A 24,898-nucleotide genomic window follows, 5' to 3' on the forward strand; every position below is an offset into this window, starting at 1 on the left:
TCATTCCTTGTTCAAAGAAATATGTGATGTTTGAAAACAGTTTTAAATGAATGAATATTTACAAAATATTTATTTATTTCATATTCAATTAACTATGTAAATGAAAAAAGAACGAATCATATTACCCATTTTACACCCAAGGCTTAGCACATGGGTACATATTTAGAGAAATCCATCAAATAAAGGCGAGTTTGAGATAAAATTAATAAAATATGATTAATGAATAATTATCTTCAATTTGTGAATAAATGAATAAGTGTTTTCCAATGAATGAATTTTAAATGAAAATTAATTTTTGGATTAGTATTCTATGGACATATTTCTTCGAACAATTGGTCTGCATTAGAAAGAACAACTATTTCTTGGGCACGTTTTTGCACCCTTTAAGGAAACATAAAATTTAAATGTGACTGCTTTATGGAATTATGCATACCGCGGTAGGGCAAAGTGTTTCAACAGGTTTACATACTAGCAATGAGAAAATACATTTATTTACAACGTCCTTATTACCTCTACTTTTTCGTGAAATGTGTAATAAACCGGCTCAAGTGTACACGCGTAATGTGCAAGTTTGATTGGTCACGTTGAGGTACTTTTATGGAATCGGAATATTTTGATTAAGTATTTCCTTAAATGTCTGAGATAACGACATTTTTATGTGGTTATGTTACAGAATTACTCTCTTAAAAATTGTGCTGCCTATCTTATACAAATTTTACTTTTGTCTCAAGAAATCAAATGTTGTGAAATATTACTGCAAATAATTTTAAGTATTATTTTGGATTAGAATTCAGCCGCCGCCTCGATTTTTGACCTTAATCCTCCGATATGTGGAATTTTTCAAAATAATTTCATTTTCGTATTAGTTCAATCAATCTATTAGTTAGATAATTTAATTGCCCACACCGTGGCCGCAGCCCATATTGCTACAAGAATTTTTTGGAACATCTAAATATGAATAAATACATATACCAACATCGTACATAAGCATGAAAATTATCTAAAGTTTTAAAACATAAAAAAATGTAAAAAATAAAAAAAAATATTTTTGAAAAAAATCATGGAAATTTTTGAGTGGGTAAAGTCAGTAATGTAAAACGTATGTGAACATGGCTGCCACAAATGACGTTCGTTGCCCCGTTCCTATTTCTTGTTCCGATTTCCGAGTTCTTGTCATCCCCGAACAAGAATGGATTTGTCCAGGATGCATCTCACTCACCTCAACCTCCTCCACCTCGTATGTTGGAACTTCTTTGGGAGTGTAGATTATCCATGGAAGGACTAGAAGACGGAATCCGACTAAAGGCTATTCGCCTATGTTTTGAAATATATAAAATTCGAAATTTGTAATGAAATATAAAAAAATATAATTCATATTTATTGTGTTGCTCAGGTTTAGGTACCTTTATTAGCTCGCCCTGCGTAGCATGAGAGCTATTGAATTCCTCTTGTCCGTCTGTCTGTCTGTCCGTCTGTCTGTCTGTCTGTCCGTCTGTCTGTCTGTCTGTCTGTTAACGACCTTTTTGCATCAATTGATGCTAATTAAACAGCCCCTTGACCATTATTGGATACGTTAGGCGCACCATTGGTACTAAACAAACCGAATCAAATTTTTTAACAAGTTAATAGGACCATTGATATCTAACAATCGAGAACACAAAATGATGCGAAATAATTGGAGGCAGGGACGGAAAACGCACCAATAATGCAGAATATCCGGGAGAAATGATCATACAATTTTCACATAAATTTTTCAAAATTATCGTTGATCGTTGGTAGGTAATTCTGCACCAGTGATGCACAATTTTTGGACTCTTCTCGAAGGATAATAATTATTGATCTATTTTGTTTAATTTTGCTGCACCATTGGTGCAACATTGCATAAAAATTATTGATCCACTTTGTTGGATTTTTCTGCACCATTGGTGCATAATTGCCAAATAATTATGTATCTATTTTGTTGCATTTTTCTGCACCTTGGGGGCAAGTTACAACCAAATCATTATTACAGGGTGAGCTACTTCTAACGTTACTACGGTTTGTCCCTCCTGTCCGTCTGTCTGTTCGTCTGTCCGTCTGTCTGTTAATGAGTTTTTTGCATCAACTGATGCTAATTAAATAGGACCATGTCCATTTTTTAGGATATTAATGGCTCCATTCGTCCCAAATAAGTGATGACACAAAATGGTGCCAAGCAATTGGGGGAATTGATGCAATACGCACTAAAAGTGCAGAATAACCGGTAGGAATACGTTCCCACGCTAGGGAAAGAAAAAGTCGAAATTATGTCAAATTTATGGGTCTATTTTGTCCGCTTATTTTTCACCATTGGTGCCAAATTATATAAATACATAAATATGATGCATATATGTATTTGCGGCAATTGTTGTGCACCATTGGTGCAAAATTGTGTCAAAATTATGTATCTAATTTGTCCGATTGTTTTGCACCTTCGGTGCGAAGTTATCTTCAAATTATGTCTCAGGGCGAGCTATTTCTAACATTACAACGGTTTATTACCTTTGATGCAGACCTCACAGTGAGAATATTAAATGTCTCGGACCCAACAACTGCAGACGGTCACCTGGTGGGAGGAGAACATGAAAGACATTCATAAAGAAGATTGGTCCGATATAGAGAAAGACTATCCCCTCCGCACGGACGGCGTCGATAAGCTTGGACAACCAGGTGAGAAGGATTTTTAGCGTTTGCGGTACACTGAAACTAAATGAAACGATATTAAATACATGAAGATCTATCGAACAATTTATACATTTCGGACTGACAATGCGATGGTGTGAGGTGGTTATCGCAGATATCCACCGGACTAATTTTAAATTGTTCACGCTCAAAAATAAGTGCACCTGTATTTTTTCGTTTTTCTGAATGGGCATGTTTACGCACATGGAGGAATTTTCACAAAAAATTTCAGCCAAAATTCGGATTTTAAAAAAAGCTGTAACTTTTCGAATTTTAACCCGATTTCAAAAATTAAACACAATTTGTGTTCAAAATTACATCCCTGAAAATATAAAAATTCATTTTTAAAAATTTCAAAAATGTGATATTTTCATTCTGAATTTTTATAAACCCAGAAAACGATAATTTTTTGAAAATTAAAAGTCTTTTAATTTTAGTTAATTACATTTTATTTTTATATTTTCAGGGTTGTAATTCTGAACACAAATTGGGTTTAATTTTTTAAATCGGTTTAAAATTCGAAAAGTTACAGCGTTTCTAAAAATCCAAATTTTGGCTGATTTTTTTTTTGTAAATTCCTCCAAGGGTGTAAACATGCCCATTCAAAAAAACGAAAAAATACGGGTCCACTTATTTTTGAGCGTTAACAACTTAAAATTAGTCCGCTGGATATCGGCGATAACGATTTCACAAATCCTCATTGTGAGAAGCACAAAGGTTTGCCAAACCGAGTTATAAAAATCCAAAAATAATGAATTTATCTTTCCGCTGAATGGACCCTTTGAGGAAAAATTTCCGGGTTAAAGTTCATATGTAGTTGCAAATTTCTAAACTAAAGTTAATCGTTTATCGTCACATATCTCCAGTCACCGGTCAGTGATAATCCGATTATTAAATTGTTTAGATTGTACGATCAACCCTACCCTAAATACATTTTTACATCTTCACCGTTCCCAACATTTTATTTCTAGCAATCGTTGTTCCTTTCGGTGAGTGGGATCTTCGCGGGGCCGCAGTCCAGGGCAGGCTGACCCGCGTAATCCGTTGGTTCATTAAAGGATTGGATGACGCTCACTTGAAATCTTTCGAATACCGCAAACTCGGCAAGACGAACGGAACCCAGTAGAATTTCATCGGGGACATGGACAAATTCTTGCGCCAACAGCACCTCTGCATCCAGTGCCTCCGTTTATACACCGAACTCGGCCTCACTTTCGAGTCCCGTTATCCGGGAGCGGTTGACAAGATTTTTATCGTGAATGGTAAGTGTATACATTCATTCAGTTATTTCCGGTGTTGACTATAAACAAGTGGATCTGTCAAATTTGCTTGCACTTTCCGAAAATATACAGCCTGGTATTATTTTAATATTTGATTTCTAAGAGTGTAGAATACTTCCGGAATGTGTTTAGTTGATACCTGTTCAACAAAACTTTTTTCATTCAAACTTCAATCATCCCGATTTCTGGCGGAACATTTTCATTCACACTGTTTTGTCATTTTCTTCCAAACTCATTTCATTTCACTTTATTTGCCTTCATTTCTTACTTCTTCCAATGCATTAAGCATTTGGTGAGAAATGAAAGAAGTAAGAAATCTTTTCATTCAGAATTACTCCTCGGAAATGACTGAGTCTTTCACTCATTTTCATTCAAGTCACAGGAAATTCATTATCATTCATTATTATTCTCTATCCATCATAGCCAATCACATGAATGATGGTGAACAGGTATGGTTTAGTAAGCTTAAAAAACTTTTTGCAGCCCCTTCAATTTTCCAAGTCATTCTCGGCGTTGCTAATCCCGTCTTGTCGAAAAGTACTGTGAATGCTATCCAAGTGCTCGAAACGAACATGGAGGAATGGGGCAAAGCTGTGTACTCTCATTTTGCAAAAGACCAACTTCCCGAATACTTGGGATGGACGAGAAACTATTCGCCGGTGGGGAATGAGATATTGAAAAATGAGTGAATATTATTGGATTTAGTAAGAAAACCTGAAGTAACAGTTTCTTTGCTAATTTACATATAATTTAACATATGTTAATTAGCCAACAATTTGTTTATGAAATGCGATACAAAATAAACTAACCAAGCAATCAGAGAAATAAATATGATATTGCATAAATATATAAATAAATTAACCATGGCTTTATCATTGAACTAATTAGAAACAATCTGACTATATGGATTGTGAATATTTATGTTTGAGAGGTATTGACAAGCAAATTGTATTTACATGCATTTATTGTTCATGACAGATTCATCATGATTTGGGGACGAATTCGATTAATCAATTGTACACTTCGTATTGTTATTTTATCATTGTATTATTAAGCAAACAAAAAATTATACAGGTTTAGCAGTGAACCTTACTTTTGCTTGATGGATGAAAATTACAGGGCTGCCATTGAACAAAAAAGTGTAACCCAAAATTATTTATTAGTCTAACTCCCTGGTGTCCGGGAATTCATACCCCACACGGCACACCTCATTCTACAACGTTAGATTCCCCACGTTTCATTTCCGTAAAATTCATATCTTGACGCGTCATACGTGGATATGTTTCATTATCCGCAGTTTATGCCCCCAGTTCATGTCCATGAATGGGAAATAAGTTAGATAAATAACTGGATAAATAGATACTCTTTGGCCGATGGAAGAGTTTTCATGTTATTACGCATGATTTATTGAAATATTCTTATTTCTCTATCTTCCACAGAAAACTCCATTGCGGTTCCTCAGGCTGGAGATCGATGCAAGCTCAATTAATGTAGCAGTGATTAAACATACTTTAAATTTGTTCAAAATGATCAATCAATTTCCTAAAAACTCCATACGGCATCAGTACTTCGAATCTTCAAACAAATATACAAACATAAACCCCCAAGTTTTTTTCTAAATACAAATATTCCATGGGCTATTCTTAAGGCAGCAGTGCAATGCAGCACAAATATTTCACATATGTGCATATATACGTATTTTTTGAAAATTTGGGCGTTTATTTATTTTAAAATCAATTAAAACTTTTTTATTCTTTACTTTTTCTTATGTCGTAATCAATTCGCTTGCCGTATTAATTTCAAAATGTAAATGTTTGTAAATTAGTACGGAAACTTATTTTCATCGTTTTGTTACATGTACATACATATGTAAACAAAATTTATAATATTTCGTTCCACGCTGGCGAATAGTTTCTCGTCCCTCCCAAGTTTTCTGGAAGTTGATCTTTTGCAAAGTCAGCGAATAAGGTTTGACGCCATTACTCCTTGTTGGTTCCGAGCACTCGCAAAGCATTCAGAGTACCTTTTGACAAGATTGGATTTACCAGGGAGAGAACGACTTGGAATATTGAGGGCGCTAAAAAAGGTTTACACTCTTAAAGATTATGCTACCTTTACGAAAAATGTTTATATTCAGGGTTTCTATTTTTCCGTTGAAAACTATTTTTACCAGGACAGGAGGGAAAAATTGGAAAAAAACCCGGAAAAAATCGTTTTTAAAATTAAAAACTATGCAGGTCCATATATATATTTAGTTATAAATAGAAAGAACTAACTTCTACAATAATTAATTCTATCATAATTGAAATTCATATTCGTCATCTGCATGACGAATTTTAAAATTTGCTAAAAGTTTGACTTGTTATTGGTACACTTTTGAATAATTTTGATTATCTTGGTGGTAAAAATGTCAAATAAGCTGTTCGCCGTAAGTATTGCATGTAAAAAAGTCTCCTTGAAAAAATCCTACTTTAAAAATCAAGCCATAGATCTACCGCTGAGGGGACATGCATAAATTTTGTTATGCGTGTATAATTCGCATCACGCTTCCACCTGTGTCACGGTATGGCCTATTGTACCCTTGAACCCCACTCCCCCCCCTCTCCCGTGACATAATTCATGGACGGCCTTTAATACATTTTCATTGTGACTTACTGTTCACAGCATAAATCTTATCAACCCCTCCCGGGTAGCGAGATTCGAATGAGACGGCGAGTTCCGTGTAAAATCTGAGACATTGGACACAGATGTGCTGTTGACGAGAAAATTTGTCCACGTCGGCAATAAAATTCCACTGGGTTCCGTTCGTCTTGCCGAGTTTACGATATTCCAGGGATTTCGAATGAATTTCATCAAATCCTTTAATGAACCAGCGGATTACCCGGGTAATCTTGCCTTGAACTGCTGCCTGGCGAAGATCCCACTCAGCGTAAGCCATTACCATTACTGAAAATTAGATATCGGGGAGGGTTAACATTTAAGCGGAAAAATTAACCTAGTTCCAAAATATTTCTTAATTCAAAATTTATTAAAGTTGTAAATTGGGAAAAATTTCTGAATACGCCTACTACACAAATGAAGCAGATCGTGAAGCGTTAGTAACGAACACAAATATTCATTCATTTCTCATGAAAATGATATGAATAACTATGTAATCACTATTAATTCGTTTACAAATTAAAAAAAAACACTCGATAAATATTCACGACGTGCTTGAATTTTGAATAAATAATTTTTTTTACTCTTTAAATGAATAATGTCATGTCTCTGGTTAGTAAGGCGTTTTCGGTGCTGAGGTTTAAAACTTCAAATTAAATTCTTGACTAGAAATGAGTCAGGTCTAATATTTGAATACACTACACTTTGAGTCAAAATTGGGGAAAATTGTTGAAATCCAAGGTTGAGTGAAAAAGGGGATGACACAATAATTCATCCTCTTTTTTTACATATTCAATCTTGGACAAATTTTCCACAACTTTACTTAAGTGTACTCACCGGGTTGTCCAAGCTTATCGACACCGTCCGTGTGGAGAGGATAGTCTTTCTCAATATCTGACCAATCTTCCTTGTGAATGTCTTTCATCTTGTTCTCCTCCCACCAGGCGACGGTCTGTAAGGTAACAGATATATGTAATTTGCAGATATAAATATCTATATTATAAGCTTGAAATGTTTGTCTGCAACGGAAATGAAAGTGGGAAAAGTTAAGTTTCGAGTGGCGCGAAAATTCAAAACAAATTCAAAATTCAAAAATTAAGAGCCAGATGGGAGTTATTTGGGGTGGTTATCGTCGGTTGTTATCAAGGAATAGTTGTCTGATAATTCTCGCTCGCCCGCTGGGAGACGGGCTTATACACTAGTGTAGTATATTTCAATTAGGCGATTGGTTTATCTAGAATATCAAAATTTCCGTGGCAGTCACACAGGTACATTTTTATTGTGTATAAGTTAATAATAATTAATCATTTTATGTAGTACCTCAAGCAACATACTCTTAGCCCGTCGGACGTCCCATTCTCGAGCTAAAATATGATGAGATTAGTACATATACTGACAATGGAACCTTTTTTCAAGCTACACCGGGACTGACTAACGAGCTATGTCAAAAAATTAAGCCAAAAATTAGCACTCATATGGCGCTTATTGTTCCGTTGAATGGCCCCATTGAAGAAAAATATTTGGGGTCAAAGTACCCACGAGCGCCGTGGGTTTTCGCCTCGTGGAGAAAAAGGGAGAGAAATATTAATAAAAAATTAAACTTTGCCGCCAATATTTTTCTTCAAAGGGGCCATTCAACGGAACGATAAGCGCCATATGAGTGTTAATTTTTGGCTTGATTTTTTGACATAACTCGTTAGTCAATCCCGGTGTAGCTTGAAAAAAGGTTCCATTGTGAGATTTACCTGATATTATTACAACTAATGGATGCAACTACAGGAAATACAATTTTAGCCCGACCAATGCCTTATCTTGGCATTTTGTCAGTGTGTATCTGTCTGTTCATCTGGCTTTGGATAATTTTAGTACATCTTTTCTTATCGACTTTAAATTCTGTATGCACCGAAACAATGACAAATTCGGAATCCAGTTCAAACATGAGTTGCAATTCTGCGGAAACTCAGGCTGTGCCAAATGAATAAAAATATTTGGTTTTGAATACATCATTATTTTAAATAAGTTTAAGGACTTGATCCGAAATTTGGGTAGAAAATATTTTCTGGCAGATGTATGTATCCATATTTAGTCAATTAGACTTGGGTCAGATACAGACACAATTCCTGGCTCGGGCTACGCAAAATTTGTTTCATTAACGTTCTTAGAATTTGCTTAACCTCTTAGATACCGAACGAAAGTCAATTCCTGTTGCATCCAATCCACGGGAAAGTTAATTTTGGAAACGGCATCTTTCAACTGAAATTGAATAATTTTGTAACAATTTCTAAAAAAAAACATGTCATATTTAACCGTAAATTAAAATTTTATACCTGGTCCAATTTTTGTTTCTCTGCTTGAGTCAGACTCAAGTTTTCAAGGGAAGAAGTCTTCCCGACGAGTGAAACAATTAATACTGTCGAGTAGACGGTAAAAAACAATTTCGCACCTCGCATTTTGTACCACCCCTGGTGAAAATATCTAACTTATTTATGCATAAAGTTTATGTCAACTTATGCATAAAACTTATGTCGCAAATTGACCCAATTTTATGCACAATCCGTCATGCACAATCTTGGAGCGCATACTCCTTTATGCACAATACTGTATGCACACATTTTATACACATACGGTTCTGTACAAATCTCAATGCAGTTAAATGCTGTTTAGTTATGCATAAATATTGAAAAAGTCTTTTCGTATCGCATTCGAAGCTATTTTCATTTTATTAGCAATCTTCTGCAAAAGTAAATATGCTAACAATTATTTCTAAAGAAATCATGGACTAATTTTACGAGCCTCCGCGCGGAGAAACTCTGAAAGAGATTTGATAACTTCTCTTCGAAGGGCTTTCTTCTTTTTTGAGTAACTTTTTTGCTCTGATGCAGTTAAATCAGCAGGCGGAGGTCCATCTAGTCCAGCTTCGTTGAAGATATAACCTATAATTAATTAAAAGTATTTAAAAATATGCAATAAAACTTAGTCGTACGTATTTTATTTTTTCCTACCGATTACAGCGTTTGACCGCACTTGATCAATTCGAGAAAGAGGAACTGCATCCTTGTTAGCGTTACACTTTTTCCCAAATAATGAATGCGTCGAAAGTTCCTCCACGGTAAAGAGTCGACGAAACAAATTACGAGCGGTAACGGTGGGTTCATTGGACACCAATTTGATTGAGGCTAATTCTCCTGCATTCATTGTGACACCACTGCCCGGATAAATTTCTATCTGCAGATTGAGAGAAATTAATTAATTGGGAAAATATTAAGGTGAAACAAATAAGTATTAGTAGCTTTTATTTACCTCTGCCTCGGTGCTAGTTGACTGTTGTAGAGATTTGTACGTCTTCTTCAGGTCCTTGTATTTCCGTTTGAGAGATCGATATTTTTCTATATTAAACATATATAAAATTGGTTAATGCTGTGATAAAATCATCGTAAAAAACATACCGTACCTTCGTAGTCTTTACCACCTTGACCTTGTTGTTCAGTGTTCAGAATTGGCTGATTTTCTGAAGTATCAGCGCCCTGATCCTGAAAATCAGCATCCACTTGATCGAGTTGACCCAGTACTTCATCAAGAGCACGGACGGTATCTGTGGCAGCCGTTTTACGTGGTCGGCCGTTTGAGTTTTGTTTAGCGGAGGATCCACTCACTGGAAGACAAATATACCAAAAAACTAAGTTTTAAATTCTGCCAAAATTAATTTACAAAGTCCCTTTAATTCAACTTTAATTACCTGATTTTGGTGCATTCTGAATTTTGGAATCCGTTTCAGCAATTGATGCTAGTTCATCAGCCTTTCTAGTCAATTCTCCTTCAGTTTCACCTAAAACCGCAAAATACATTAAGTTGAGGGCATTTACATACATTAAATACTGTTTTTATAACAGTATGAGCAAGTTTACCAATTTCTAAAATTTTACACATGAAGACCTTCTTTCCTCTCCAAAAGACCCCAGCCACTTTTCCGACCAATTCCTGTGATAAGGCACGTAGTGTACCGTCGACAAGTCTGTCCTTTGACACTACTGAGTATGTCCTTGCCTCCTCCACCCACTCAACAAGAAGGAACTCCATCTCAATTAAATTTTCAATATTTTGGGAATTTATTGTGGTCGACAAAGATGAGTGGTAAACTAATATTTGGCACGAGTTCCTTATTTCAGTGTAGGCGGTTCAGTTGAGGGGCTAAGAGAGATTGAGGATTTGAGATCAAATATGTAAAGTAAATAATAATGTCAAAAAATAAAAGCTATAAAACTTATTTTCGTTCCCCTACTGGAGAAGGGGGGTTCAAACTTCCCCGTAGGACAACTCATCGTATCTTGGAAAAGGTAAACTTTATTTTTAATGTGAAACTATTTAAAAAATAACTATCTTTATTATTTAGTCCGGCCAACATAAAACTGTACCTTCTTCCGTTAAAAAGGGCCAATCCCCAAGGTCAATCGAGGATGTGGATGATTTACAGCTTAATCGAAATGTAATAATGATGGAATCATTCCGGTTTAAAAATAGTCCTGATTTTTTGTCAATCTGTTTAATCAGGAGGAAGCATTTCAAGAGCCAATCGACTCAAGCGAAGAGGAATTAAGTGATGATGAAATTCCCCGTTCTGTTAGTTTAAAATATGATGTTATAAATAGTTAAGAATTGTCATGTCATATTAAATTTTTTGCGTATAGACTCCTGCAACGACACACTCGTCCTTGTTATTTGATGGAGCGAAGATTTCTGCAATAGAAAGCTATCTTATGGTCTATGGATTTGCAAGTCGCCACCAGTTATCAAAATCTGCTCTATCCGATTTGCTCACTCTTCTTAATTTTCATTTACCAATGGGGGACAGCATGCCAACATCACCTTATCTGGCTGAGAAATTACTTGGGGTGGATATCGGCGCCATAAAGAAAATTTTTTATTGTGAGAAATGTAGTGCTGTTTTAATGTCTGGAGCCTGCCAAACTTGTGGAGACAAGTTTAACGTTCAACAATTTGTCAAAGACGGAAAATATTTTCTTTCGTTCGATGTTAAGCAGACAATTGAATCTACTCTGCAGCATGAAGATATAAAACGAGCTTTGTACAGAAGTCTTATCGACCGAGGAAACAGAAACGAAACACAGCTCAGGGACATTATGGATGGATCGTCATACAAGAAACTGGGTCTAACAAATTTTGATATAACCTGCTGTTTTAACTCGGATGGAATTTCGGTCTTTAATTCATCCCGTTTTTCTATTTGGCCAATCTTGCCATTAACGAGTTACCTTACCAATTACGCCGGAAGCACACATTATTAATTGGGCTATGGTTCGGCGATAAGAAGCCAAATTTCGATATTTTTCTTCAACCATTTTTGGACCAGTCAAAGGACCTTGCAACACACGGTATTAGCTGGACTTTTGACGGTAAATCGATTAAAAGTAATGCATACTTTCCAATGGTTGCGGCCGACTCGCCAGCTAGATGTCAACTACAAGGTATAAATCAGTACAATGGCGAATTCAGCTGCCCGTGGTGTCTGATAAAAGGGGAGACGTATTGGATTGATGAAAGAAGGCACAAATGGATATTCCCAACTAAAAAAGTTCACCAGTCAAGAGATCAAGAAAATTTCACATCACATCTTCGCGAATTACGGGATTTATTACACAATGGCAACAACAACGTCACCAATGTATTCGGAATTAAGGCCCCATCAAAACTAATCCTCTTGCCAAAGTTTGACATTGTCCACGGATTTGTGTTCGACTACATGCACACTTGTTTGCTTGGTGTTGTTCGTACTTTAACGTGTGCATGGTTGGATAGCAAAAATCACAATTTCCCGTTTTATATTGGGCACCAAGAAGTTGAAATCAATTGTAGAATAAATTTGTGCAAGTTTCCAGTAGAATGTCAGCGAATTTTGAGAGAAATTAAGGATATTAAATATTGGAAAGCTCACGAGTGGAAAATTTGGATGATATTAGCCGTACCTTTACTAAACGGAATCTTAAGCCAACCTTATCTTAAACATTTCTCGAACTTTGTTACAGCTATCACTATTCTTTGCAAAGATGTAATTACTCGAGCAGATTTAGAAACGTCAGATAATTTAATCAAGCAGTTTTGTGTAGTTCTCCCAGATTTGTATGACAGTTCGTACTGTTCGTTTAATGTGCATCTGGTCTCTCATTCGGTTGATTGTGTAAAAAACTGGGGACCCCTTTGGGCGTACTCGTTGTTCCAATTTGAAAATTATAATGGTGTTTTGACTAATAGCTTCTCTGGGACGACAGAGGTCGGACTACAAATTGCAAAGAAATTAATTATTGCTGAGAATGTTTGCTTTATCAAGTGTTTCTTTTTCAAATTTAATGGCAAAAAACTATTATTTATCAACAACGGAAAGGCGGAAATATTATCAGAAGTCACTTAAAACTGAATTATGCACTTTTCTCGGTGCCAAAAAGTTATGCATATTTAGCAATCATGAAAAGAAACTGTTAGTAAAAATGGGATTCAATTGTAATGATGGATTTTCCTATAACTCTGTTGTAATTAATGGTAAGATGTTTCACACCAGTAAAAAGGAAACTAAAAAGCGAATCAACTCAATTGTTAAAATTAGTTCCAATTTTTATGTAATTCTCCATATTGTATGTATTAAGGAAGGCGATGGTGTTCTCCTAGTTAAACGCTTAAGCGTAACTGAGTATAAATTGTCAACGATTTCATATAAAGTTCTTCAAATTGGACAGTCAGTAAAGATAGTGTTAGCTAATTTGGTTGAAAATACGAAATACATATGTCAATATGATAAAACAAGAAATATTGCAGTAGTCACAGGTTTGTTAAATTGTTCTGAATTAGAATAAATTTATGAGAATTTTCCTAAAAATCAATTTAAACGTTTTTAATTATTAAAACTGTGCTGACAAAAAGCATTCCTCAACTACAGGAGCAATTTAAGGCGATGGTGTCTATTTTAGCTTTTATATTCATAATTCTGCAGAAAAGAATATCCACAAACTTAAATGCATATTTGTCTGGCAAAATTATGCGTGTTAAATCACGCATATAGGTAACGACATAAATGCTCGACATAGATGTGCACAAAGTACAATGCATACTTTAAACGCCATAATATGTATGCATAACAATGCATAGATTCGTATGCACAGTGTAATGTGCAAGGTCGGTATAGCGTGTTATGCATACTTCGACATAACGATTTTTACCCGGGACGCTATTTTTAAGTGTGTAAATATATTCAGAAACTAAATAAGGCTAGTTATTAGGAATTCCTGGCGTTGGAAATTACCCCACTGGAAGAGCCAATAATCCAACGAAAGGTGAAAATCCCTTGCTTTTATATATCCTCCCATTTTTATAAAAAACACAGCAGACATAAACAGAGTCAATTCTAATTGGATCGTTTGCATGTTGTGTTGGGTCAGGGTTAGGTACTTTTATCACAAAGATCTTAAAAGATTAGATGTCTCAAAACAAGGACAAATTTTGCGAGTAGTTTTCCATAAAGATAAAGTGGAGCCAGGGTTCCTAAATTGCATGTACGCACATAGTGAGAAATCTGTATGGTGTGTACTCCATGTGTCCTCATACATATGTACTCAGGAGTAGAAGGTCACTACTTGTCGGGCCCCGATTTCGATCTCCTTTGGATATGTTGTAGCACTACGTGAGTGTAGAAAAAGTGAAGGAGGGTTAGACTCCATGAGCCCATTTACGCCCGCCACACCCCCTCAAAGGCGCCCAAACCCCCATGGTTGCCGCACTAAAATCATCGCCAAAAATCGAGTTTTGGTCAGATTTTCAAAAAATTTACATTTTTGTGATCCCAGATAGTTGTTCTATCATATCCAATTGCAAACTCAATTTTTTTGAAATTTCGAATTTTTTCAACACATACCCTTGGTCAGAAAATCTTCGAAAATATTGAAAATTTCAAAAAAGTTGAGTTTTCTATTGGATATGATAAAGCAACTATCTGGGATCACAAAAATGTAAATTTCTTGAAAATCTGACCAAAACTCGATTTCTGGCGATGATTTTAGTGCGGCAACTCTGGGGGTTTGGGCACCAATGAGGGGGTGTGGCGGGCGTAAATGGGCTCATGGAGTCTAACCCTCCTTCACTTTGTCCACACTCATGTAGTACTACAACATATCCAAAGGAGATCAAAATCGGGGCCCGACAAGTAGTGACCTTCTACTCCTCAGCGTATGCCAATGTATGTAAAGTATGCAATGTAAAGTGTTAAATATATACATCTCCAATTTGGAAATGTGAGAATTTCTGCACCCTGAGAAATCTTAATTTGCAAGCGTTTGGCTGTTATGCCGAGATAGGGTTGTGAAGTTTTTTTCTGCGGATTTATACCAAGACAGGACATACACATCTGAGTTTACGACTGCTGCACTTTTCATGAAATGTGTCATATTTAAACCGGCTACAGCTATATATATTCATATGTATGTTGTGTTGGCCAGGTTCAGGTACTTTTATTAGATCGCTAATAGATTAAATGGGTCTGGGCAAATGTCTAGTATTTCCATATACTCCAAAAAGTTCTACATTTGTGAAAGAATAGTTGATTCACACTCTAAAAAATAAAGTTACCCTTTTGAAAAGTAAATGCACTCTGAATTTTATGCTACGTTACGTATCTAAATCCAGACTAGCCTTAAATTCGGAAAGGGTGGAGTTCACTTTGCATAGATTACTCAATACGGAATTCTGAGCAGTATATATGTACAGAACATTCAGAGATATATACGCTAAATACACACCGTATTTATGTGCTTTACGAAAAACATCATAATTAATTAAACGTGTAGAAATACACGGATCAATACGTACACATATATATGTTGTAATTTATAAATCACATACTTATACACCTTAAATTTGCATGCTACAACAGTAAAATCTTCTACACCGGCTAAAAATATGTACTAGGATAATTTAATTTAAATATGTATAAACTTTTCCTGCGATATTCTTGTAAACAATTTACCTGGTCGGATTTTTCAAAAGTTTTTGACAAGTGTACACAAATACTGGGCATACTTACGTTTGTATATTTACCAGCTATGCACATATTTACATGCATACGTATCTCATTTAAATATTTAGGTTGTATTTTTATAAAATGTGTCATGAACCCATTTAGTTATATAAACTTATTTAGGTAATAGGATTCTTTAATTTGTCTGGTTCAGGTACTTTGGTTGAGACTAAACAAATTATGTAAACCAAACCCTTGACAATTCATGCGACAAAATATGTACCACTGTTTATCAATTGTAGGTATTTGTTAAAATAAGTTATATACTCGAGACATATCACAGTAAACTAGTAAAACAAGCTTTATCAAGAAACAACGCAATTTTCATGTGTGTATATTTGCATTGCATGGACAACTGGTTAAAAATGCAGCAAACAATGTAATGCATTTACAGCCATGTAGATATTTATTGTTGCACATTTTTATGAAATTTAATAAAACCCATTTGATGGGTTTGAAAAAAAATGCATTCCAATTTAATTTGATATATCGATTAGCAGGCCCCGAGCTGGGCATAATTGCGCCCTACATAGGCAAGATTTTTCTTTCGTGCCTAATTCTTCGCATGCTTCGAAATTCGTCGTGGGTAAATTGCACTCTTAATCATCGGCTGTTAACGTTAATTTCATCGGCACCTTACTTATGCTCCATACTTAATCACCTTACTTATTTAAGTTTACTATATTTTATTAAACCCTAGATTCTTATTGAAATGCTCAATCTTGAATATCGGTTTACTGTGGCAGGGTCGCGATTTTTTCAAGTAGTATTTGAATGTTTTATTTATCAGCACATTTTCAAGGCGATCTAAGTTTTCGCGGGGTGCAATCGGCGGCGTTGACTTATGTTTCAGTTTGCATTATTTTGGAATCTAGAAGAATACAAACTGAAAACGACAATTATATCAATAATCATAGCAGGTAGCAGAATCAGCTTAATACTTCAAACTCACATCGAATAATCGACAGAAATGCCTCAGAGCAACACAGACAGGATAAAAATCATCCTCATGCATTCATGACATTAGAAACATATGAAGAGAAGAATCAGATTCGGATTGCTGATATTGGAGCCGACCAGCACATAGTACGCAGCATGAACTGATTAACAATGATTGTTCCAATTCGTTGACCAACTGATGGTCGGATAAAAAGACAAGCCGTGCTATGGGAGGAAGACACGTCATTTTTGATGCATACATTGGAGATGAATGGGTACCCTGAACTCTGAATAATGTTCTCTATATACATATATCCCAGGGGCTCTGAACCTTTTCTCCGTTAGAGTAGCTAAGCAAGATTAATCAGTAAGAAATGAAGTCCGATTAAGTGATCTGAAATGAGTTTGAAAGAAGATGACTTAATATGAATGAAATTCTTCGGTCATGAAAACATGAGGATGACTGACGTTTGAAGGAAAAAATTGAACTGGTATATGTGAGGCAGAAATTCTGTTAGCTTCAAGATGTTTATTGAAATTTTCGTAAGATGTAAACAGTTCTAATTTAAATTTTTAACATAATAATCGGACATACTTATTAATTATGTAAGATTATTAGTCACAATAATAAGAGTAAAACATTATAATAATAAACAAGGTCCCAAAAAGTTGGAAATCTTAGTGAGGTAGTGCCTAACAAATAAAATTAGATTGCAAAATTTTTATATCACCGCTCCGAATAAGACGAAATATCGAAGTACCAAGAGCGGCGATGCAAAAATTTTTCAATCTAATTTTATTTGTTAGGCACTACCTCACTAAGATTTCCAACTTTTTGGGACCTTGTTTATTTAATACTTGTAATTGAGTAAACACGTAATCCTAAAAATTAGCGTGAACATATGTAGCTTTTGTTGTCAACGACATTAACGCTATGTTGCTGCAAAAAATTGCAAGTTTCTATATTGAATAACGTCACGATTTCTCAACCGATTTTGATCATATCCAGCTTAAAATTTACGGAAAAAATACTCTACAAGATGTGGGATTTGAATCCTTTCTCATATGCTCCAGTGATCAACAATAAATGAAAATGTGTTTCTAAGGGCACATTTTTGCCCAAAACTCGGTTAAAAATTAAAAATTCAAAACGGGGATTCGACAATCGTCTTTAAACTGCTCAACAATGATCGGTGCAAAATTTCATCAAAATCGGTTGGGAAATGACTGAGATATCCTGCAAAGTCACTTTTTTTGGGTGGGGTAAATACATACTTAGTGAATTTTTTGTTGCTAAGTATTTGCCTCACTAAGAAAAATGTTGTTCAAAATAATCGTTTTGTTTCACAATATGTTTCTACCCAAGCGAGACTACATTAAGTTGAAACTGTACGTTTTAGCAAACTAACTGAACATTTAAATGCATGCTCATAGGTAAGCCTCTCAGTCTTGGGCGGAGTACAAAACTCTATTAACATTTGTGCCGGAAGAGTTACATAGAATGGTAAACCTGGAATATATTTTGGCCGGTCGTGATACGCAAAGACGGGCATCGTACTTGACGTCTTAATCTACAAATATGAAATTGGAACAACCTTAGCATTGCCTTGTAGTTCAAATGAAGAGTTAATAAGTACAGATTAATATTGCACCAACCTGCCTACCTCCTTCTATCGTTTTGAAAATGACCATCTCATATGAATACTCTTCTGCGTCTTTATCATCTCCTAACACAGTCATCCAGAAATACATAAGTTGGTCGAACCCTGTCTGGCAGTTGAAGAGGAAAGTGTTCCCATCGTGTGACAAAATCAAAGGTCTACACGTGTTATTGCCTACACACAAAACTTGATTTTGTCAAATCAACACCGCCGGTGTCAATATATGACTTAACCGCCTTGGTTACAATTGTGATTCCGAGTAGTGAGATTTTTCCGTCCGGTCATAACATTATACATAACTACCGGTATCAAAATCATCATAACTCGGATTAAACATTTTAACCAAGGCAGTTAAGTCATATAGATATTAACACCGGTGGTGCTGATTTGACAAACTTTTGTTTCGAGTGTAGAGTAAATTGTGAATTAGCAGAATCCATTTCTAAATTAGGTTACAATTACCAGCAAGTTTACCATCCTTGTAAGGGAATTCCGGGGAAAATATTGTCCTCATGAGACACTTGTGATGCTCCACTAAATGATTCCCGTATTCTTTTATAGGAACCTTAACTTTTTTGCATATATTTCCACGCAAGACCTCACACTCTATCTCGCTATAGATTAACGATTGCAGTTTATTATTTGTTAGCACATAAATTTGTACGTGAAAGAAGACAAAACTAACCGGTAATAACAGTTTTCAAGATGAGTTTTCATTTTAGCTGCAGAAATGACTCGAACACAACCAGACCCAAAATTCGGGCATTTTATCTTAAAATCAAGCTGTACAGAAATGAATCACCAAGTTATGTAAAATACGAATTTCAGCATATTTCTGAATATTTCTATTATTTGAAACCTGCCTGGCGGGACAGTCGCTCTGCTAGGATAGATATTTGAAAACTGGCATCCCCACAGAGACCACACTTTCCTATTTTTTCTACACAAAGAAGCCACAAATAATGTGGCCATTGGCACAATTATTGATAGGGGAGGCAGGAACGTCCAGGCAAATTGTGCACTCGAGAACGTCTTCTAATTGTTGGTGTGCCAAACCTTGCGCCATATTTTGCAAAAATATGATGTATGGTAATTTAATTATAATGCGTTCTGGTTCAATAAGAACTCTGACTTGCACAAATAACTGGGCGAGGCTGGTGATGACATGTTTTAAATGGTATCACTCAAGAGAGGTCGTAATCAGATCCGGTCCCCAACATATAAAATTGTGCAGGCATTTGGCTGCTTCATCGATAAGAGATATGAACCTATATGTATTACATGGGATGATTGTTTAACATTGAATGGGTGTCGGATCTGTCGGTTAGGTTGGGTTCCACTGTCCCCAACGCTACAAGTTAATAATCATAAATGAGTTATTTTTTAAATTAAAAAATTTTCCTCGATGTATTATTAGTATTTTTTTTAATAAACTCAATTTATTCTTGTTTGTACTTAATTGTTAAAGTTATTATTAATCCCTAATTTTGTCATCATTTTGTTATCAAAATCGTTCAACGAATGTTTATTTGAGTGCTTTTTTATCGGATTTCGTAAACAATTTTTTTGCCTAATTTATTTTAATATAGTTGTAAATCAGTATGTAAACTGATTTTATACGTTTAATATGTAAACGAACTTCACGATATTTCGTTCCAAACTAGAGAATAATTTCTCCTCCCTCCCAAATTTTCTGGAAGTTGGTCTTTTGCAAAGTGAGGGTAGATTGCTCGGCCCCATTCCTCCTTATTCGTTCCGAGCACTTGCATAGCATTCAGAGTACTTTTCGACAGGATGGGGTTAATCAAACCGAGAATGACTCGGAATATTGAAGGGGCTGCAAAAACATTTTGTTTCGTAAATTTACAGACATTCTGAAAATATTTACAGTCTTAAAAATCTAGTATTAAAATGATAACGAGCGATAGACGTACCATGACTCTATCAAAATGGTATTGCTACATAAGTAATACAGAGTAGTAAAGGCTCGGTATTAAAATTTTTAAATACCGGTAGCAAATTTGTACGGACCGGAGTCATCTTAATGTTAGGCCCGAGAAATCACAACATGTCGGAATTCTAACATTAAGTTTGCAATTATATTTGTAGCTTTTGATTACCATGGCTTGCAAATTTATTACCATCATGGTAACCACCTTTTAACAAAAAGGGTAAACCAGCATATTCGTCGTCGTCACCGGTTATGTATAACTGACTTACCATTCACAACGAATATCTTGTCAATCGCACCCGGATAACGAGATTCAAATGTGATGGCAAGTTCCGTATAAAAACGGAGACATTGGATGCAAAGGTGCTGCTGACGAGAGAGCTTATCCATATCCGCGATTAAATTCCACTGGGTTCCGTTCGTCTTGCCGCGTTTGTGATATTCGAAGGATTTCAAGTGAACGTCATCGAATCCTTTGATAAACCAGCGGATCACGTGGTCCATCCTGCCCTGGACTGCTGCCTGGCGAAGTTCCCACTCCGCGAAGGTAAGGACCATTACTAAAAATATGAATGAACATTTCAACGTCTGTTCAAAAATATTCTCTTCTTCATTCAAAATTCATTCAACGGAAAATTATAAAAAAATAATTCTCTGGCAAACTTGGAAAATTTGTGGTACCGTTCATACTCCAGTTGGAAATAAATGGAATCAAGGACCACATTTTTATATTTAAAATGTTAAAAATGTTCCTCACCCGGTTGTCCAAGCTTATCGACGCCATCCGTGTGGAGGGGAAAGTCTTTCTCAATATTTGACCAGTCCTCGTTATGAATGTCTTTCATGTTGTTCTCCTCCCACCAGGCAACCGTCTGCAAGGAAACGGGTTGAACTTACAGGTAGACAGTGTATAATCAAGGTTTTTGAGGTATTGGGGTTTTGGGTGGTTTCCAATCCTTACCCATTTAATACCAAGTTAGATACTCAATTTTCACCGAATACCTAAATTTTCATACTAGTTACACGTGTAGTTATGTACATATTTACATACCTCAAGCAGCATACTCTTAGCCCGCCGAACGTCCCAATCTCGAGCTAAAAAAGTTAATTGCATTTTACTTATATTACCCCATACAATTAATAAATGAAACTACAGCGAAAATTGTGTCCCGGCCCTTGATTTATGTATAAGCATGTTGTTTGCCTGTCTGCTAACTGGCTTTAGATTACCCTGCACTGAAAAACATCCAGCAGAGTCACATACATATACATACTCCATACTGGTATTGATTTGGTAATAATTTCCTATCGGATTGGTAATAGTTTGATTGAGTAGTAAAACCACTTCAACTACCACTCGTTGCAAATAATAGACAAAGATAATGCAAGATTAATAAGGATTTAATAGTATATGGATTTGATGCGAAGCAAAATATTTTCTTCCATATATATTTTTAGTCGTTCAATTAAATTTGGGTCCGACAAAATTACAATTCGTTCCTCAAGCTCGGCGAAGCATGTTTCATTTACGTTTTTAGAATTGGCTTAACCTCTTAGATACCTAACGAAAGTCAACTCCTGTTGCATCCACTCAGCCGGAAAGGTAGTCTTCGAAACGGCCTCTTTAAACTGAAATTCGCATCGAATTTGAAAATTTGTAAACATTTTCTTAGAAATTTACTACGTATTTAATTCTGAAACTATATTTTATATTACCTGATCCAATTTTTCTTTCTCTGCTTGGGTCATACTCAAGTTTTCAAGGGCGAGAGTTGTCCCAACGAGTGAAACAATTAATACTGTCGAGTAGAAGACGGTAAAAAACAATTTCGCCCCACCCATTTTGTTATACCCGGGGAACGTTTAAAATCTATATGGGACGACTCCTGCCCGCGGAAACTACCCGACTGGAAGACCCAATAATCCGACTGGAAGATCTCTGCCATTTATATATCCTTTCATTTTCACCAAAAAAATATGACACAAACCGGTTCAACCTTACTTAACATGCATACATGTTGTGCTGGGTCAGGTTTAGGTACATACCTTAATAACACAGATCTGAAAAGATTAAATGTCTCAAGAGCAAGAACATGAAAGTAATTTTTCATAAGATAGAGTGCATGGAGCCAGGGTTCCCCAATTGCATGTACACAATGAAAAATCTTGTAGATTTGTATGTATATGTGTATTTATAGTAAAAATTTTAGACTCAATTTCTTTTGGCAAATCTCCTACCAAATTTATAGTAGTTTGTTTCTAACTGGTAATTTTTTCAATACAGTAAAATTATTAAATAAAATGATAATGCTCGTTATTAAATACAATGTCGGTAGAGATACATATGTTTACCTATGTTCACGTAAAAAATCCGGTGAGGTGGAGAAACATGCACATATGGACCTCGCGTGGTGGAAATGAGGACAAATTTGTGGAGTGACCACATCGCACTGGAAATTTTTCAGTGTACTTATTTACATGTGGCTGGGCCAGTAGCAATTTAATACCAGTCTTATACCAGTGTGTACCTAAATTATGCAAACATAAATACGTTACGGAAAACTTTATCTACAAAACAACCAAAAGAACTTATGAAGTGTATGTATTTAAATTATGCACGCTGCATTTCTACACTCAAAACAAAACGGTGTCAATATATGACTTAACCGCCTTGGTTACAATTGTGATTCCGAGTAGTAATGCATTATTTCCGTCCGGTCATAACATTGTAACTACCGGTATCAAAATCATCATAACTCGGATTCAACATTGTAACCAAGGCGGTTAAGTCATATATTGACACCTGCGGTGTTGACTCGACAAATTTTTATTTTGAGTGTAAGTTTACGGATGGAAGAATTTCTGCACTCAGAAACCTTAATTTGCAACCTTTTGGCAGTTATGCGGCCATTTGCTTGATAAATTTTTACTGCTGGTTTAGACAAACACTGAGGAGCAAAGATATATTTACAGCTTTTCTGTCTACTGGACTTTTTATAAACCGGCTCAAGTTTACATAATTAATATTTACATATGCAAATGTTGTGTTGGTCAGGTTCAGGTACTTTTATAAGATTGGAATATGTAGATTAATCGTCTGGGTAAATGCATAAGATAATTTTGGTATGTCATATCACAGAATGCTTGACCTGCACTCTTAAAAATAATGTTACTCTGAAAATAAACCGTCGCAAACGCGCATACGGAAGTAGCTTCAGACTACTTCACCCCAACCACTCCCATGACATCGCGAAAACACTCAATTTCACTCCATTTCACCTATAGATTCAATTTTTTTAAATCTCATTTTGCCCCGACCACACCCGCTGGCGCGGAGGGGGTGTGGCACAACTCGGAATCACTTCATTTCACTCTATTTCATCCATAGATCAAATTGCACTATAAATCTCATTTTGCCCCGACCACACCCCCTGGCGCTGAGGGGGTGTGGCACAACTCGGGATCACTTCATTTCACTCTATTTCATCCATAGATCAAATTGCACTATAAATCTCATTTTGCCCCGACCACACCCCCTGGCGCCAAGAGGGGTGGTCCGGTTGCCCCCAAAAGTTGATAGGATCCTCCCCCTAGGGTCATATGTATAATGGCGAAAACCGATTTCGATTATCTCAATCCGTTCTTCCGTTATCCTGCTGACAGACGGACAGACAGACAGACAGACAGACAAAGTCTTCGCATAAAGTAGCTGAAGCTACTTAATAATTGCATGAGTTTGAAGTCTATGTTAGATAATTCACTCCACTAAATCAATCTACCAAATCTATGTAGAATAAGGTTAACTTGATAAAGAGTAAAGTTTTGTCTGGATTTAGTTTCATCTTTGGATATCCAGAGGTTTACCTAAACTGAGCCTACTCATGTCAACAATAGCATATGTCGCAAATTGCCAATATCATCATAACTACATACATGACTTGCAAAGTTTTCTAGATTTCGCAAATCTTCTACTGTATGTATAACAATACGATTTTTTCGCGAACTTACTCAGAAAATGGAGATGTTTTTGTTTCGCAAACTCATCCTGTCCATCACCACTAACGAAAATGCAGAAATTCATGAAAACAATCGAAGTATCAAGAGCGGCGTTCTAATAAATTTTGCGAGATTTGCGAAGCGACGAATTTCCCAAGGACATAAATTTGTTGAACTCCTCACATTTGATAAATATGTCGGTCGCGATGTTATCTCTTATATAATTTGTCATAAACTGGTTTTGTCAATATTTTGGAATGTTGTCTTGGTCAGGTTCAGGTACTTTTATGAGAGCTAAATAAACAATTTGCATAACTGTTAGAAAACAAACCCTTGGTACTATATTTTTCCATAGGATAGAAGTGACTTTGTGAATTGCAAGGTACAGATGATCATATATGTATGAGTTAACTGGTCATGTAATTAGTCATTCTGAAAGATATGTATATTCACAAGTACGAACATTTTGGCACATTCGTACAAAGCACTAATTACTAACAATGGAGGTCTTGTAACTTATATTCAGAGCAGGGCATTCCGACCTGGGGTTTAATGGGTTGTAAATGAACCCACTGGGTTTTACAATGTTAAGTGGGTTTTATTTGGGTTTTAATGGGTTTTATTGGGTTTTAATTGA

General features: G+C 35.7%; 3 protein-coding genes across 3 annotated transcripts; all 3 read right to left on the minus strand.

Annotated features, from left to right (window-relative positions):
- Positions 1-5,959: 5,959 nt before the first annotated feature.
- On the minus strand, positions 5,960-7,563 carry LOC110855160. Its single transcript, XM_035855829.1, has 3 exons — positions 7,476-7,563; positions 6,636-6,926; positions 5,960-6,057 (listed from the first exon to the last, which is right to left on the minus strand). Exons 1-3 carry the CDS (start codon positions 7,561-7,563, stop codon positions 5,960-5,962), a joined length of 477 nt encoding a protein of 158 aa, XP_035711722.1.
- Positions 7,564-9,355: 1,792 nt separating this feature from the next.
- On the minus strand, positions 9,356-11,162 carry LOC118436910. The gene is made up of 6 exons (XM_035855571.1): positions 10,544-11,162; positions 10,375-10,464; positions 10,090-10,290; positions 9,939-10,024; positions 9,641-9,863; positions 9,356-9,571 (listed from the first exon to the last, which is right to left on the minus strand). Exons 1-6 carry the CDS (start codon positions 10,713-10,715, stop codon positions 9,411-9,413), a joined length of 933 nt encoding a protein of 310 aa, XP_035711464.1. The 5' UTR covers positions 10,716-11,162; the 3' UTR covers positions 9,356-9,410.
- An 8,571-nt stretch (positions 11,163-19,733) lies between these two features.
- On the minus strand, positions 19,734-22,199 carry LOC110855002 (CRAL-TRIO domain-containing protein T23G5.2). The gene is made up of 6 exons (XM_022103434.2): positions 21,982-22,199; positions 21,816-21,894; positions 21,317-21,360; positions 21,023-21,137; positions 20,535-20,825; positions 19,734-20,151 (listed from the first exon to the last, which is right to left on the minus strand). The coding sequence occupies exons 1-6, from the start codon at positions 22,105-22,107 to the stop codon at positions 19,955-19,957; spliced, it is 852 nt and encodes a 283-aa protein (XP_021959126.1). The 5' UTR covers positions 22,108-22,199; the 3' UTR covers positions 19,734-19,954.
- Positions 22,200-24,898: the final 2,699 nt, after the last annotated feature.

The sequence above is a fragment of the Folsomia candida genome, unplaced genomic scaffold (assembly GCF_002217175.1).
Source record: "Folsomia candida strain VU population unplaced genomic scaffold, ASM221717v1 Fcan01_Sc011, whole genome shotgun sequence".
NCBI classification, from domain to species: domain Eukaryota; kingdom Metazoa; phylum Arthropoda; class Collembola; order Entomobryomorpha; family Isotomidae; genus Folsomia; species Folsomia candida.